The 17831-nt window shown below is 45.9% G+C and overlaps 2 protein-coding genes across 13 annotated transcripts in view; one reads left to right on the top strand and one right to left on the bottom strand.

The window, feature by feature from the left end:
- Nucleotides 1-17831, top strand: part of RALGPS2 (Ral GEF with PH domain and SH3 binding motif 2) — a 218894-nt gene that overhangs the window by 111482 nt on the left and 89581 nt on the right. The gene's annotated exons all lie outside the window — the stretch shown is intronic.
- Nucleotides 1137-17831, bottom strand: part of ANGPTL1 (angiopoietin like 1) — a 29426-nt gene continuing 12731 nt past the window's right edge. For all 4 annotated transcript variants that reach the window (XM_088447227.1, XM_088447226.1, XM_088447228.1 and 1 more), the window contains exons 3-5: nucleotides 3507-3700; nucleotides 2387-2657; nucleotides 1137-1939 (exon numbers count right to left, since the gene is read on the bottom strand). In XM_088447227.1, coding sequence (XP_088303353.1) covers nucleotides 1752-1939; nucleotides 2387-2657; nucleotides 3507-3700 — 653 coding nt within the window. In that variant the 3' untranslated portion in view covers nucleotides 1137-1751. The remainder of the gene's footprint in view (nucleotides 1940-2386; nucleotides 2658-3506; nucleotides 3701-17831) is intronic.

Raw genomic sequence — 17831 nt, 5'->3', positions numbered from 1 at the left:
GGCTTCAGCATCTAGTGACACTTACATTGTCCTTTAACAGATGTGCGAGCTGGTTAGACTAAGTCCAAGTTCCATGTATAGTGGGTTTAGCGGTTTCTTATGAAGAGTAGAGCTCAATAGGGTGCACTACTTCAAACCGCATTTACAGACTCTCCATGAATGTCATGGAGACTCGCGATTAATAGTGGTGAGCTCCCTGGGAAGTCTAGTTATCTCCCTGAGGATGGACAACCTGTTCCAGTGTCATCACTCTGTGACCACCATGGAGGAAACGCTGGAGAAGAATAAGGATGATGTGTGCTACAAGAAAATGGTCGCCATTCTTAAACACACTGATGGCTCCATTAGTTGCCATGTGCCCAAGGAAGTGTGATGAAAATATTTTACTTCTGTCTGTTTCCTTTGGTGCTTCTTTACAGTTGGATGTAAGTCAATTTTAGGGTATGCCTCTCAGTCGGAGCAATGCTCACTCTCTTCAGAACTGGGTGCATAGTTGTTACTCATATTTTTCTTGAAATGTTTTTTTTTTTTTAAAGTTGGCAAGTATGCTGCTAACATAGCATTTTCTAGTATAGATCAGATAATTAAAGAAAATATCTGGTTGCTATAGACTACTCTCCATGTGCACAAATCATTCCTGTAAGGCAGGGGTGGGGAACATTTTTTCTGCCGAGGGCCATTTTAATATATATAACATTATTTGCGGGCCCAATGCAGGCCACAGCCCCTCCATGTGACATCACACGGGCGCAGGGCCACAATTACAGCCAGTAATTACAGAAATGCCTGGGAGCTATAAGAGCAGCGGTGTGACCGTCTGAAGCGTCCTAAGGATGCTCCAGGAAGCACTGCTGCATAGATTCTGGCTGCGGCACCCTGCTAGCCAGATGAGGCTAGCAAAAAAAAGCTCTGAGGGCCAGACCAAATGATTCCGAGGGCCTTCTACAGCCCCTGGGCCTGAGGTTCCCCATCCCTGCTGTCAGGGCTTCTTGAATTGGTAGTGTGTAGAATTAAATTGTGTCCTTTCGCTAAATGTCCCCAGTAAGCACTTGCCACTTTTCTGACACTATGGCGATACATCCTTTCAGAGATGACCGAGATCCTTAATTTGCGAAACAAAAAACAAAACACGCATGTAGTTGACAACTGGCTAAGTACTATTTTACATGTTACAGAACGTTATAAATAGGCTTAAATGGGCTGGGAGCCTCCGATTTGCTACATGTGAAGGGCATGTTTGAATAAGGAAGGGTTGCCAAAAAAACCCATTTAAATAATGCTAAAAATTAAACCACAATGCATAAATGTAAGCAAGCAAGATAAATTATATATTACATACATTGTCACTTATGCACATCTTTTTTTAAAATTTCGTATCCATTGCAGTCCAGATTTTCCTGTGTTGTGTACTTATAAACTGACTGTGGTTATACACCTACCCTCCCTTATTGCATCATTACTGTCATTCAGAATTGCTTTCTGTTGGCATTTTAGAAACCATGTCTAATCTGTTATTTCTTACATAAGTCCCATAAAATTATATAGCACAAATACATATATTTTCTTATCTCATAGTAACCTTTAAGTGGAGGGATGTCCAGCGTTCCTCTTGTTAACATTCTAGTTAATAACAATATCTTTGCTGAAGCCAAACACAACTTCATAAAAAAATACCAAGAAACCAATAAAGTCCTCATAATCTGCAACATTAAAATAATCTTTTTGCCTCGCTTTGTTGTCTGTTGTGTGCTTCAGTCTATCGGTCTGATCAACATCTGGACTTTTTTGAGGGAATAGGAGCCGCCTCTGTACTCTGCCCAGTAGATGCCATCTTGATGCTTGCTGCGGTACATGCCTCCACGGTACCATACACCATTAAGGTTGGCGTGTGCACAGGCATTATACCACCACCCTCCTTTATGGAAATGAGCACAGTTACCTGGAATGAAACGATAGGTTGTTTTAGTTCACAATTTTCTTGTGTTCATTAGGGGCAATGTTGGTTATTCTAATCCTATAATTGATTGTTTTAGTTATGTCATGATATTCCACAGAAACACAGAACTGTGGATATCAAAGTGTAAAATGCATGTCCTTTTTGTAACTGGCATCTGACCTCCAAACCCAGCAGTGTTTTATCACAGCCAGCTAATGCAGATAATCGGTGGTATTTTGAGCTCTGTTTGGAACTGTACTAGTGACTAACAGGTCACACTAACCAGAGCCTGCTCCCAGTCTTTACCTGTCTTATGTCACGTGTCTCACATGCTACCTAGCTTCCATTGGACTATACGTTTTTTGTGATCTGTTTATTTAAATGCATTTAATGCGGTGTCCCAGTCCGTAGACCAGGGTCACCCTGGAGCTGTAAATATCTCTGCCTTACCTGAATACATATCTCTGTCTTTGTCCAATGTAGTGAACTGTTTGCCGTTGTGCCAGACCATGGAGTCTCCAGCATTCCCTTGATATGTCCCCAGGCGCAGCCTGTAGTGATCTGTGTCTGGCTCCAATCGGAAGCTGCTGTATTCTGCATAGACCTTCTTATTGTTCCAGTCTTCCAGTTCAATCAACAGCTTATAGTTATCTTGGTTTGCTAGCTTATAAATGTTCTCTAGACCCAGCCAGTATTCCGAATCAATGTTTCCAAAGCCTTTCTGTATAGAGAGATAAAGTACAGTGAGCGCAGTGTTGCCAAAGCTTGTTATTAGCAATGTCCTTATATATGTACATGTATGTATATGACTGCTGTCACCTTCCTGTGGAAATACAGTGCAATATTTTTATGGTCAGTGTTAGGAGTAGAGTGCCCAACTTCATCTCACATCTCTAAGGCCACCGTTTTGCTGTATGTGACATATTATAAGTCACCCGCCCTATGTATTGGTTTAATAACAGCCTCCCTATGAGCCTGACCAGTCAGCAAATCCAGTTTTTTGCTTGACAACTTAACCTATTGTATCACAATATGATGATTTATGAAACTTGGTCCACAGGCAAATAAGGGGTCTTTACCCTATTTTATTTGAGGCCCAAATTATGCTTTTAATTTTTATTTTTTTTAAACCTATTGAGTTTGTACTGCCAAAGGAGTACACAGGAGAGGGGTTTAACTAAACCTCAAATGTGGTCCCATAGTGAGCAATCTGTTTAATAGAACCTTTATCCCCTTCATCATAACTGTAGGGTTCCAGTGAGAGAATCCTATCTTCCTAGCAGCTGCCTAACCACTGATTACCAGAGATTTGAAATTCTGTTTTTCTCGAGGTATTGCACCTTGCAAAGTGTCTGGAGCACTGACCACTTGGTGCTGTTGACTTGGGCCACTGTAATTCTAACGACAAGGTGGTGTGGGAACTATTAAAATACCTCTGTACATGGGCATCTCTAATGTTAGTGTTAAACCTATGTAATGGATTGGTGAGAGTTGCTGAGAAGGGAATCTGTTTTGGAGCTCAACCAATAAGTGAGGAGCAAATTAGTAGACTTCCTTTTCCGTTACTAACCTTGTACGTATCCCAGTTCCTGAAAAAGTTGGCAGAGCCGTCTATCCTTCGCTGTATGACTGCCCAGCCCCCGGGGTCCAAACTGTTCTCGCACCATAGTTGCATGTGGCTGTTAGCGTTGTTTGGTTTTATCAGGTAAATACCACTACTGGAAAATCCGGATTCTTTGGCATGCTTGCAGTCTCTGAAAGGGCCTGGTGAGTAGAAGTTTGATGTAAACATCTATAATGTGTATATATAGTTTACAACAAATGGACAATTTACTACTGTACTACTCTAAAATATTGGAACATATGTTTCTCAATGATTGTATTAAAAGCAACACTTTTTTTTTGTATTGTTTGAACCTGTCTTATGCTTTTAAAAAAAAAAAATCTCTTCAAATATACTAAACATAACATCTGCAGTAGGAATTGAGGAGAAATTAAATTATTTTTATTAAATTAAAATGTTTTTCTTCTGTAATCCAGTTACCTATAGCACTGCTAGCTATTGTACTCTGGCTAGTCATTGTAAGCTGATTGCAGAGTCCGATGGGCATAGGATAAAATACCTACCGCACTGAAACTTTATTACCAATCTCTTGCACATATAATTATGGATTATGGGTTTATGAGTGTTTATATTAACTAGTTTGCCGTTCTTGGCTCTTTGGTGCATTGTCAGGCAATAAAGATGGTCCTGACCCATACTGTGTAATTTGGTTCACAGAACGAAAACAATAGTTGGAAAGCAGGGTGAAGCAGTAAAGATCTAGGGAGAGAAGTGTGAAGGTGTGAGTTGGGACATCGGCCTTGAGGGAGGGAAGTAGACTTTTAAGTTAATTGCACAATTGTTTATTTTTTATAAATCGAGAGCTAGTTTGGATAGACTAGAAAGTTGATTCCAATCCTGTATGGGGGCAGCATCATGCAACTAATATACATTTATGGAAATAAACTATAATTTTCTTTCTCTTAAATCCCACCCCATATAAATAAACAGTAAACTGACACCAGCCACACGGTAGCACAGTATAATTGTGTAATGTCAAGTGGTATAATATAGCTACTGATAGCCACAACTTATGTGTAGAGATAAGTTGTCCAATGAGGATATAAACCGTTTGGGTGAGGGACACCCTTATAGAACCACAGCCCAGGTTTGACTCGGAATACAAAAGCCCAATCTTCAACTAGCGTTTATTGAATGTACTGAATCTCCAAATGGTGTTTGCCTAGTAAAAGAATCCCAAAATAGTTGCGCTTTGTGAGCAGGTTTGGTATAATAGAAAGACAGTAATTAGATAGACAGCAGATGTTAGGCAATAGGTCGACACAAAAAGGTAGTCACAAAAATGGTTGACATGTATTTTTTTTTTCTAGACATAATCTTCACCCTAACCCACCCTCCTGGTGCCTAACCCTAACCGTCGTGGTAAACGCCTAACCCTAACTGCCCCTTCTAGTGCCTAACCCTCCCCCACCCACCTGGTGCCTAACCCTAACCGTCATTATAAATGCCGAACCCTAACCACCCCTTCTAGTGCCTAACCCTCCCCCACCCGCCTGGTGCCTAACCCTAACCGTCATTATAAATGCTGATCCCTAACCGCACCTTCTAGTGCCTAACCCTCCCCCACCCACCTGGTGCCTAACCCTAACCGTCATTATAAATGCCGATTTCTAACCGCCCCTTCTAGTGCCTAACCCCTAATTCTAAAATAACAAAAAAAAAAAAAGTCTGCCTTTTCTATGCCGACCTTTTGTCCCTTTCGACTTATTGCCTGTCTTAACTATCTAATTTATGGTCTCTATATTGAATGGAACCCTTATGAGCCCCATGTTTCAGTGGCGGTAGCGTGTCATAAAGATGCGCCCAGTTACATTGTGGCTAATCGCGCCACAAACGTGTGCACACATCGCGCCATACGATTCCCCGTGCCGGCATACGCTGCAGCGCGCACTGCGATCACACCATGCATTCTTTGCATCTCATGCTATCCGCGGTGCTATTCGCTGCGCCAGCGGCAACAATATTGCTGGGCATATCTGTAGCTTCCAGTTAATGTAGTGGAAGCTGAAATGCTTCATCCACTGTGCAGTTCCCCTGCGTCTGTTGTTCTGACAGCAGGACTTTGTTTTCGTGTTAATGGCTCATAGTATAACACAGGCTTCTGTTTGTTGGTGAGAAATTGTGATCTTTGTCAGACATCCATTCTGTGAGGCCCCTTAGGATACCAAGGATGATTTTTTTGAATAGTGACGTGGCGTGCTTCATTCCTTTTGAATAAAGCTTATATTTCTTTTTTTCTTTTTCTGTCCCATCTGCTAGTGAGAGAGAGTTTTTTTTTATTTTTTTATTGCTGAAAAAAATGTCTAGATTTGAGGAATTCTTCTCTGTGGGTCAATAGTGCTAATTTTGAAAAGTATTTAATTTTTGTTTTTTCCAAAGATTAATTGTTGAATGGAAAAAATACTAATAAAGAAAAATAGCTTGTCTGGTACCGATGTACACTGTAACCTCAGAAGTGTCAAAATGTTACATTTGTATAACTCTTCTTAATACAATAGAAAGTGACTGGAAGCATCTGTTACCGATTAGCTGCAGCTAGAGTGAGGCAGACTTCATCCTATGTGGCGGTGGTCTGTACAGGGATATGACATAAGATCTTGGCTCTCACGCTGCAGCAGCTATATACACCACATGTATACCAATATGAGATAATGTCTGCTATAATAATAAAGGCTGTGCCCGTTTTTCTTTAATCTGTTTTAATGCTTTTCATGTTTTAGTTATACACTTGCATTCCATATGCTTTTTGGGCCATCTAATATGTAGACATATGTAATACATAACATGAAAAGAAATCTATTTATTTGTAGAACTAGATGCACAGTTTCTAAAGTAGGGAAGGCAGGGGCGGCGTGGTTTGCTTTATATAACCCTTATAGCGTTTTAAAAATGGATTTGATGAATTGATACAGCCGCTAGACTTAAAGCGGCAATTAGTAATAAGGCAAATCCAACTAGACTCTCATGATTGCCGGGAATCGGGAGACACTGCTAGAGCCACTGTAGCCGTCGTGAGCAGGTAAGTCACCACTGGCCCACCAGGGACTAAATGTCGACATTCTAACATGTCAACATTTCACCGGTGTCTACATGGCCAGTGTCAACATTATCATCATGTCTACATTATGACTTTCAACCTATCATACCACCTCCAAGGAATGGGTTTGTAATGCCGGTCGTCTGGATACTTCCTGTCACAATACCGACCCCTAGATCCCGATGGTTGGTATCCTGATAGGGATCGGGTAAGTATACTTACTCTCCCCCCCTTCTCACCCTAACCCTCTCTTCTTGTAGCCGCACCCTAACCCTCCCTGTTAGTGCCTAAACCTAAGTTTCCCCCCTTCGTTCCTAACCCCCTCCAGTGATGCCTAACCCCCCCCCTAGGGGTGCCTACCATAACCCCCCAAAATCGAACACTAACCCTGCTGACTTACATAAACCTATCCCTCCCCTAACACTAAGGGCCCCCTGGCTTACCTTCGTTCGGGCTGGCGTACTCATGGATGCTGGTGTCTGGGTTAAGATAGGTGTCTATATGTCAACGCCTATCTTAACTCCCTTGTCGGTATTCCAGCGTTGGGATTGAGAGGCAGACGGTCTTATAACTAACTACATCCCACCCCCAATATCAGCAGCTAGTACGATTTAAGACGTATGATAGCGGAATAGATGTGCAGTGCGTTGCTTTTCAGGCCGCATCTCACATACGTGCTCCAGCTTTCCACAGCTGCCTACAAGAAGGACATTGCAGAGGTTGAGAGGGTTGAACCTGATTAAGGAAATGGGGGAACTGGTTTCCATTGGGTCAAAGTAGATGGATCACAGGTTGCTTAATTAGAATGTTTACAAAGGTCCCAGGTCAGTGCAAAGACCAGTCTAATGAGCTTTTCTGAACTAGGACTGGTGTAAGTAATCACTTAACCTCCCTGTGGTCACACACAGGTGTAAATGCATGGAGAACTAGCTAGCAGTGCATTTACAGGGCAGTTATGAAGGTATATGCAGCAGATGAGAAGGTTACTTAGAAATAGCTGTTATGTACATTGTATAGTCAGCAGCTGTCTTCTATAATTCTTCAATATATAACGTTTATCACAAATATTTTAATGGTTATGCACCTTAATATGACTTCATTTAAGGAAACGCCTAAATGTTTGTGTTTTTCTTTCCCTTTGTATGTGAACCATTTTCTACATATACTTTCTACGCGTCCCTGCCAAGGAGCCCTGCACTTACCCCTATATATGAGGGTCTCTCTTCCAGGGGGTAGAGATCTGACACAATGAATGATGTCATACTTTGTCTCAGATTGGACATCTCCCAGATGATGATTTACCGAAGATGCTGACAATTTAGGTTTCAATTAATTTATCCTATTGCTGCAGAGTGGCTGTAATACACGGTGGTGGTGTGAAGGAAGGCAATAGTGGTGCCAGCAGAATAAATGGTCTAAAGCATTTTGTGTTTTGAATCTTCCCACATATGTGAGTAAAATTGGGCATAATGGGATTAGTGGGATGATACCGCAGTCTGTAAATATTCAGTCCAGAGCTCTGTGTGTAGGAGCCACAACAAATCAAATATTCCTAGTCACTTTGCCAAATCCTGGTCTCCAGCCAGCTAGAGCAGCATCTATTTCTGTGGTCTTACATAATTCAATTGTAACCATGATGTGTTATTTCCTGCTTACTGGACATCATGGGGGGGGGATGCTAAATTTAGATGCCCTTCCTCCTGCCCTATTCCGTGCAGTCAGGTTAGCTCCAATCAGACTCTGATACAAGTGATATTTTTTCTCTTGTGCTCTTCCTTTTCCCATGTCTGATAGAAGATGCATGTTCACATCTGGCTGTAATCTGTGTGACATATTGTTAAATTGCCACAGCCTGAAATTGTATCATGCTAAACTACGGCTTCCTCTTAGGAAGCTCCCATGTCCAATTTTTTTTTTTTTTTACACAACAAAGCCATGCTCTCTGCTCCATACATGGAGGTTACGGCTAATCCTCCTGAAGGCGATTTAGCTGGGGAGGAACAGACGTGGAGCTTCTCAGACACGTACTGTTCTTCTGTTCTCTTACAGCTGATTCTAACATATGTGACAAGGCTGCGTTGTTTATGGAATAGTGTCTTGGAAATGGAACTACATAACCCTGTTCTGACCGGTCTCTGTAACCATCCTCTACACAGTGTCTGTTCTACAATACATTAAATCCATTTTACTGGCAAATTACTCTTTTTCTTTATTAAATCTATTTTGTGGCTGTTTCTTCATACAGTTTGCAATACAATTTAGCATGCTTATAACTAAATATTTTTCTACTTCAGGGTCCATAGGGTATCCACAGGATACCTTGGGGTATAGGTGTGACGTCAGTCGCAGGGCACCAAAGAGTTAAGCTTTCAGCCTCCCAGGATGCACTAGGTCCCCCTCCTATACCCCGCCCCCGGGCCAAGGCACCTCAGTTTAGTTTGGTGCCCGGCCGGAGTCGGGTGCACCTGTTGGAGTGGGGGCTAGAAGAGCCCCTGAAGCTTTTTCTTCATGCAGCTGTGGCTGCACATCTGGATGAACAGCATGGACAGTCAGTCCTGACGTCCATGCTGTCTTCCCTACACCCCGCCGGTACCAGAACGCCGGTACTGATCCGGGGATGCTGGTGGGCGTCTGGGGTCACAGCTAGCGGTGACCCCAGATGCTCCGGACCATGGCCGGATTCAAGGGGGACAGAGGTAAGCAGCGGGGTCCCGCGGTGGGTCCCCGCTGATCACATGGTCCTAAGTCCCCAGGCAGGGGGCTCCCTGGGGACTGGCTGCAGCGTGGAGCCAGGCGACCAACCTGCGCTTTCCACTACCCCCTGGGACAGCGGACCGCAGCAGAGCGGTAGCGCTGCGGCGTCCCAGGGGTTAAATGCATGCCAGGGGAGCGCGCCTTCCCTGTCTCACAGCCGGCGCCTCCCCCGCTGCACACAGCCCTCTCTGCATGCTGCCGACTGGTCCTGTGGCAGCGCTCCTCCCCCAGGCCAGCCTCCTCTCTGCTCCTCGGCGGCCATCTTCTCCAGAACGCATGGTGAACGCTGCTGGAAGCGCTGGACGGAAGCATCGTGGTCTGGGTCCCCCCGCATACCTCTCCTCCGCTGTGGCTCAGGTCTGTGTATGCAGCGCTGTGTCCTACCAGGCCCTGTGTCTGTGTAGTTGAGTAATCAGCGCTGTTAGTGCAGGAATTGTTATTTCTCTGCATTGTATGTGACTGTGCTAGCGCTGCTGCCTGTAACTTTTCTTCTCTAAACTGTCAGCTTTATTACTGTCCCTGTTCTTCTGCTAAAGCCCTTGCGGTGCGGTGCTGCAGGGTGGTCTCTCGCCTATTTAATACTTAATTGGTGAGAGAGGTCACATACGTGGTGCCATCATGTCTGAAAGTGATTTTCCCCTCCGGCTACAGTGTACCACGTGCAAAGTACCGTTAGTGGAGGGGGAGGGTAGCGCGGAGGGCCTTTGCCGGCAGTGTTTGTCCATGGCGCGGCCTATTACGGTTACAGCACCGGTACAGGAGCCGCCCTGGGCTTGTTTCGCTCAGGCGTTAACAGCTTTAGTGGGCCAGTTAGCTCCGCAGCCCGCGTTTACTCCGATGGGTTTGTCCCAGCAGTCTGTGGTGTCGTCACCCATGCAGGGGTTCCCACGACAATTGGTGGTACCCCACAGTCTCCCTATTTCCCCGCTCCCGGGTTCTCAGGAGCCAGCGTGGGTTAACTCCCTGACGAGTTCTGTACAGCACTTGTCGGATGTGTTGCAAGGGGAGTCTGTGATGCGGCCTCATAAAAGGCCGGTGGCGTCCTTATGAGGATGACGAAGGGACGTCTGATGATGGGGAGATTCTGGATCCTTACGATCAGGAACCTCTCCATACTAAGGACGCTGATGCTAAGTCCAAAGTATATATTCCTGGACTTATTCGGGCGGTCCACACAGCCTTGGTGATTGAGGACGAAGTTCCCCCAGCGGCTAAATCTAAGTATGCCTTTTTCAAAGATGTGAAGGGCGATGCCACAGTCTTTCCTCTTTCGGGTCAGTTGGTGGACCATTTAGAGGAGGCGTGGAAACAACCTGGCAAAAGATACCAGCCGCAGAGACGCCTGGCGGTGGCTTATCCGTTCGCGGATAATTATTTTGCTAAGTGGGAATCCCCTCCACAGGTGGATTCTCACGTGACCCGTCTTGTCCGTAGTGCCACATTGCCGATGCCATCCATGTCCTCCCTTAAGGATGCTACGGACCGCAAGGTAGAAATCTGCCTGAAGTCCGCTTATTCCCTTGCAGGGGGGGCAGCACGGCCGGCTATGGCCATTTGCTGGGTTGCCAGAGCGATGGAGCGCTGGGCGGATTCATTAGAGGCTTCTTTTGAATCCGACTGTCCGGCCGAACAGGCGGAGTTGATTGGCAATCTCCGTGATTCGGCCACCTACATCAACGAGGCGGCTCTAGACATTAGTACTCTGGTGTCTAGAATTTCTTCAGCAGCGGTAGCTGCTCGTCGCACCTTGTGGCTGCGATCCTGGAAGGCGGACGCAGATTCCAAGAAAGGTCTGGAAGCGTTGCCGTTTACCGGAGAAGTTCTCTTCGGTCCGGATCTGGATAAGATTGTGGCCACGCTGGCGGCAGCCAAATCTGCTTGTCTCCCGTCGGCCGCTGCTCCTTCTGGTTCGGGGCCATCGTCCTTTCGGTCATCTAGGGCCCAGGGCAGGCCCAAACCACAGTCGTTTCCTCGACAGGCTGGCCCTAAGAAATCGGTCAAGCCCCGGAAGCAGGCATGGAGTACCAGACGTCCGGCCCCCAAGCCAGATGACAAGCCTGCGGCCTGACGGTCCGGGCCTCCCTTTGGGGGATCCCAGGGTGGGAGGCCGCCTGCTACAGTTCGCCCAGTGTTGGTCGACCACTACGACAGACACTTGGGTTCTGGAGGTGGTTTCCCACGGATACGCCCTCTCCTTCCGGCACAGACCCCCGGCTCGCTTCTTCACCACGGGTCTCCCATCAGACCGGAACAAGGCTACGGAGCTGCGGAAGGTATTGCACACTATGCTCCAGGCTGGAGTTATAGTGGCTGTTCCATTCTCCCAGAGGGGCCAGGGTTTCTATTCAAATCTATTTTTGGTACAGAAACCCAATGGGTCATATCGTCCGATTCTCAACCTCAAAGCACTCAACAAGTCTTTGCGGGTCCCGAAGTTTCGGATGGAGACCCTACGGTCCATCATTCTGGCGCTGGAACCTGGGGACTACTTGGTGTCATTGGACATACAGGACGCTTACCTGCATGTCCCTATTCTTTGGCGCCATCAACAGTTCCTCAGGTTTGCAATCCGCAGCGACCACTTCCAGTTTCGGGCGTTACCTTTTGGCCTGGCAACAGCACCACGTGTTTTCACCAAGGTGATGGCGGTCATGGCGGCTTCTCTGCGGCTGCAGGGAGTCCGCATGTTGCCGTACTTGGACAACCTGTTATTGGTGGCAGGATCTCCAGAGCTCCTGTTACGCCACTTGGACCTGACCATTGCACTGCTGCAACGGCACGGCTGGCTAATCAACTGGCAGAAGTCCACTCTAATCCCGTCTCGGAGGATTCTGCATCTTGGAGCCTTATTGGACTCGGGACAGCAAAGGATCTTCGTGACGGAGGACAAGATCTCTGCTTTACAGTCAAGGGTGCGCAGTTGCCTGCACAGCCGCCGGGTGTCCTTACACTCGGCGATGAGGTTACTGGGCTCCATGGTGTCGGTGTTCGACATGGTGGAATACGCCCAGTTTCACTCCAGACCTCTGCAGCACCTGATCCTGTCCAAGTGGAACGGGCTGACTCAGTCTTTGAAGTCCCAGACGATTGTGCTCACCCAGGAGGTTCGCCTGTCCCTTGCGTGGTGGTTACAGACGACCCACCTCAACAAGGGACGTCCGTTCTGGGTTCCAAATTGGGTCCTGTTGACAACGGACGCCAGTCTTCGGGGCTGGGGAGCAGTTTCGGGTCCACACTTGTTCCAGGGCAGGTGGACGCCGACAGAAGCGGAGCTTCCAATAAATATCTTGGAACTCCGTGCGGTCTTCAATGCTCTCCAGCAGGCACAGCGGTTTCTCCAGGGTCGCCCGGTGCAGGTCCAGTCGGACAACGCTACCACCGTGGCCTACATAAACAGGCAAGGAGGAACTCGCAGTCGGGCGGCTCTCGTAGAGGTCTCTCGGATCCTGGTTTGGGCGGAGCGCAATCTTCCGGCCATATCAGCGGTCTTCATCCCGGGAGTGCTCAATTGGGAGGCGGACTTTCTAAGTCGCCAGGACGTTCATCCGGGGGAATGGTCCCTGCACCCGGACGTTTTTCAACTACTGGTGGACAGGTGGGGTCTTCCAGAAATCGACCTCATGGCGTCCCGGCACAACAACAAGTTGCCGGTGTACGGGTCTCGCACAAGAGACGAAGGGGCGTCTCTGGTGGATGCTCTGTCCGTCCGGTGGACGTTCCGGTTCGCATACCTGTTCCCTCCGGTCTCCCTTCTTCCACGGGTAATCCGGAAATTCAAACAGGAAGGAGGGACGCTCCTGTTGATAGCTCCCGCGTGGCCCAGACGGCACTGGTTCTCAGACCTTCAGGGTCTGTCCGTGGACAGTCCTCTGCGTTTGCCGCTACGACCGGACCTTCTGTCTCAGGGTCCTTGCCTTCACCCGGACCTGATGCGGCTGTCTTTGACGGCGTGGCTGTTGAGACGGCCATGCTGAGGTCCCGGGGTTTTTCCAGCTCTGTGGTGCGTACCATGTTACGAGCTCGGAAACCGTCTTCCGCGAGGATATACCATCGCGTGTGGCATACGTTCTTCCAGTGGTGTCGACCGAGAGGTTATGCACCGCGGGAGTTTCGTCTGTCTCGGATTCTCGCCTTCCTGCAAGCGGGACTAGATCATGGGCTTCGCCTTGCTTCTTTGAAGGTACAGGTTTCGGCCCTATCTGTCTGGTTTCACCGTAGGATTGCTACAATCCCGGATGTGCGCACCTTTATGCAGGGTGTTCTCCGCATTCAGCCGCCCTTTGTTCCACCTGTGGCGCCTTGGGATTTGGCTGTGGTCCTGAGGGCTCTCCAAGGACCGCCGTTTGAACCACTGGGCTCAGTGGATCTTAAATGGCTAACAGCTAAGACTGTTTTCCTTCTGGCCATTGCTTCGGCCAGACGTGTTTCTGAGTTAGGGGCTCTTTCTTGTAGACCCCCTTTCTTGGTTTTTTATGGGAACAGGGCAGTGCTCCGCACTCGGCCCGAGTTTCTTCCCAAAGTTGTTTCCCGGTTTCATGTTAACGAGGAAATAGTTGTTCCGGCCTTTAACTCACCGGGTCTTTCCGTGGGTGAGGCCTCTTTGGATGTTGTGCGGGCCTTAAGGACTTATGTTGACCGCACTTCTTCGTTTAGGAAGTCGGACGCTTTGTTTGTCCTCTATGGCTTCCGTAAAAAGGGTTGGCCTGCTTCAAAGCAAACTTTGGCAGCCTGGATCCGTATGGCTATTTCTGAAGCTTATCTTCATGAAGGCCTACCGGTCCCTCCTTCTCTGAAGGCTCATTCCACTAGGTCTGTGGGTCCTTCGTGGGCAGCTCGACGTGGTGCCTCGGCAGTTCAGATCTGCAAGGCTGCTACGTGGTCTTCTGTCCATACCTTCGTGAGGTATTACAGGTTTGACACCTTCGCCTCTCAGGATGCTTCCTTCGGGCGGCGGATTCTCCTTTCTGCACAGGAGCGTCCCCACCCTTAAAGGATACTGCTTTGGGACATCCCCAAGGTATCCTGTGGATACCCTATGGACCCTGAAGTAGAAAATATGAGATATAGTAAGAACTTACCCTTGTTATCTCTATTTCTACGAAGTCCATAGGGTTCCACAGGACTCCCGCCCTGTCGCACCTGTGCTGCAGATGGGCTTTGCTCTGGTCACCGGTTTTCCGTCTCCCTCTGGTGAGAATGTGATTCTTGTATGTGTCCAGATCTTTGTTCTCTCTCTTCCTTCTCCTCCTCCGGCCTATGGCTTGGTAACTAACTGAGGTGCCTTGGCCCGGGGGCGGGGTATAGGAGGGGGACCTAGTGCATCCTGGGAGGCTGAAAGCTTAACTCTTTGGTGCCCTGCGACTGACGTCACACCTATACCCCAAGGTATCCTGTGGAACCCTATGGACTTCGTAGAAATAGAGATAACAAGGGTAAGTTCTTACCATATCTCATATTATTTTTAGAAAAACAAAGGAAAAAAAATCCTGCACTGATAATGGTCACTCTCTAATCATCTGTCTAATGACAATATAATAAACATGTAGGTGACCTTTAAAAGTAATTGGAAAATTGTTGTATTATTATTTAAATTCCATTTCTTAATTCCAATTCCTATCTTAAAGAGAGAAGTGTCAACGATACCCCTTATCTATAACTATAGTTACTAAATTGCAACAAGACTGTGACTATCAAAGTATCATCAAAAATAAATACTATGATTCAAATTGATTCCAGTTGATATAACAGGAAATAATTTATAACAAATTAATATCACACATACAATTACTGGAGAAGAGATAAGCATACCGTACAGGTGGATAATAGATTTTATATTCTTATTCACACTGTTTCTAACTAATATCACTACTATATTTTATCAATTCGCTGCCTTATGTTTTAGGGTGTGTAATAAGTTACGTTTTATGTTAAATTCAAACACACCATTATGTTGTAATTGGATAATTACAAGAGATAATACTATATGGCAATAAGATTAAAATGCACCGAGTAAAGGAAACCCCTACTTTTTTCTTTTTCTTTGAAACCTAAATATTTATGTATACAGTTCTTTATGACTTGCATATCCTGCAGCGCTTTCCAAAGAGTATTTGTCATACCAGAACTTTGCAGCGATTTTATTATGTTACCAGTTATTTATATAGTACACACACATTCCGCAGCTATTTACAGAGAATATTTCTTAATTCACATCAGTCTATATTCCCTACCACATGTACACTACGGTTAATTTTTTTTTTTTTGGGAGCCAAGTTAACCTACCACTAAATCTTTGAAGTGTGGGAGGAAACTGGAGCACCCGGAGGGTGCCCACGCAAGCACAGGGAGGATATACAAACTCCACACAGAGTCCGTAATGGGAGTTGAACCCACAACCTCAGTGCTGTGAGGCAGTAATGCTAACCATTAGTGTCTGTGCTGCCAGCAGTGTTTAGCCATCTCTTGTAGGTAGGCACTTACATTTTCTTTTAAAGTTTGTTTTAGCTTTGTTACTTTGAAAGTCATATAGTCTGTATTATCATTTATTCATTAGTCTTTGAAAATTCTTTTATAATACAGATGTGTCCTCATACACCTAACCTCCATACGCAATGTGGTGCGAAGCCTCAATACGCCATGCGGTGCGAGATGCCTGTAGCGAGGGAGCTGCGACAATCTGTTTTAGCAACTTTTTTTTTTGCATCTTTTTCTCCTAAAAATGTCTGTCACAACCGGATGAAACAAACCGCTTCACGAGACTGCAATGTGACACTTTATCTTTGTGTGACTGAGTCTGAATCTTTATATGAAGTGCTACGATGCAATGGCCGCCGTTTTTTTTCCGCCAAGTTTGTGCTTCGTATGTAGATTCTTACTCGGTTGCACACAGATATACAAGTCGCATATCAAATTAATCAGTGCAATCTTGTGAAGCGGTTTTGTCACATATGATTGCGACGAAGACTCATTTTTGGATGGAAAAGATGCTTGGCGCATGACCTGGCCCGCCGAGAAGGGCAGTTTGGCGCGACTGCAGCAAGAATGTAGAAGGACACATGCAGTCCCATGTTTTATTTTTGTTTAATAATACTGTAACATTGCTCAGCCATTTTCACGAAATGAGCTGACATTTACAGTATGATTTACAGAAGTGTGAGGTCACTACTATGGCAAGTACAGTCACATGACTTATGATGTATTGAGCAGAGAGGCATTGGGACACCATACATGTCAGCATGCACGTTCACCGTCCAATCTCCAACCTCCTCCTCCTCCTCCTATCATTGTGTTCCCAGACCAGGTGGCCATCTGCTTGGGAAGTGCAGAAACAAAAATGTCAGCTGAGGGGCATTGAGATATTTTCCAATGAAAATACTGAGTTCTGTGGGGGAATGAAATACTGTCAATCCTGTTAATGTTATATATATAATACATTTAGCGTACTTTCACGCTGTGCATGCTCTTGAGCTGAGTGCATGCAAGTATAGGCGATGCTGAGTTTGTACTCAACTCAGTTGCCTTTTCATTTGCAGCTGAAGTTGCGTCACTGGACTGTAACAAGGAGTTTGCATGTAGGCAGAGAAAAGTACACCTGGTTTCAGGAGGATCTAATGCACCAGGTATAGGACTTGTTTAAGTGTACACGGACAATAATGACTGCTATGTAGCCAAGTGTACGGATAGAGGAGGTCCTGTCACAGTGATGCGTACAACTCTGCGCACAGGCTAATTTAAAGGCTTTTTGTTTGTGTGCACACAATGCAGATGTAATTACGCCCATCTTGCGTTCAACACCTAATCATTCCAGTTTGTGGGATTGCAGCTTTAAATGAAGTAGAACTTATGCAGCCTTGATCCAGTATTGATCGTGACTTTCAGCAGCAGAGGTCAGGTGTACGCACATGATGAATTGTATATTGGTATACACGTTCCGTGGAGATTTAGTCGTGCACCATAAAACTTATTTTGTAAATGCTTTCCACAGTAGAGAAACCGTAAAGAAGCCATTTCCTGTTTTACTAAGGTTCATCTCTCGCAGTGTTTTCTTTGGACTGGATACAGCTGGAAATGTGACCTCGTATACACAATCACCGCTCTCAATTTCCATCATTGCATAATTTTTTATTTCTTCTTGACAGTGGCGAAAAATACACACTATTCTTTTTTTTTTTAATATATATATATATATATATATATATATATATACACACACACTGCATTTACAGAGTGCAGTAAAAAGGGTGCTAAATAAATGAATACACTTGAAGCACTTTTTGTTTACCCAAAGACATGGAAATTCTGTGATCTCATGAGAACAAAATTGAACTCTTCAGTCACAATGCTAAGCACTATGCTTGGCGCAAACCTAACTCTGTACATCACAGTGACCGCATCTTTTCTACAGTCACACATGGTGCTAGTAGCATCACGTTATGGGGATGCTTCTCTGCGGCAGGGACTAAGAAGAATTTTAAAAAGTA

The sequence above is a fragment of the Taudactylus pleione genome, unplaced genomic scaffold, assembly GCF_031769625.1.
Source record: "Taudactylus pleione unplaced genomic scaffold, aTauple2 ptg000423l, whole genome shotgun sequence".
NCBI classification, from domain to species: Eukaryota; Metazoa; Chordata; class Amphibia; order Anura; family Myobatrachidae; genus Taudactylus; species Taudactylus pleione.
The sequence above is the reverse complement of the archived record's forward strand: the minus strand, read 5'-3'. Positions and strand labels throughout refer to the sequence as shown.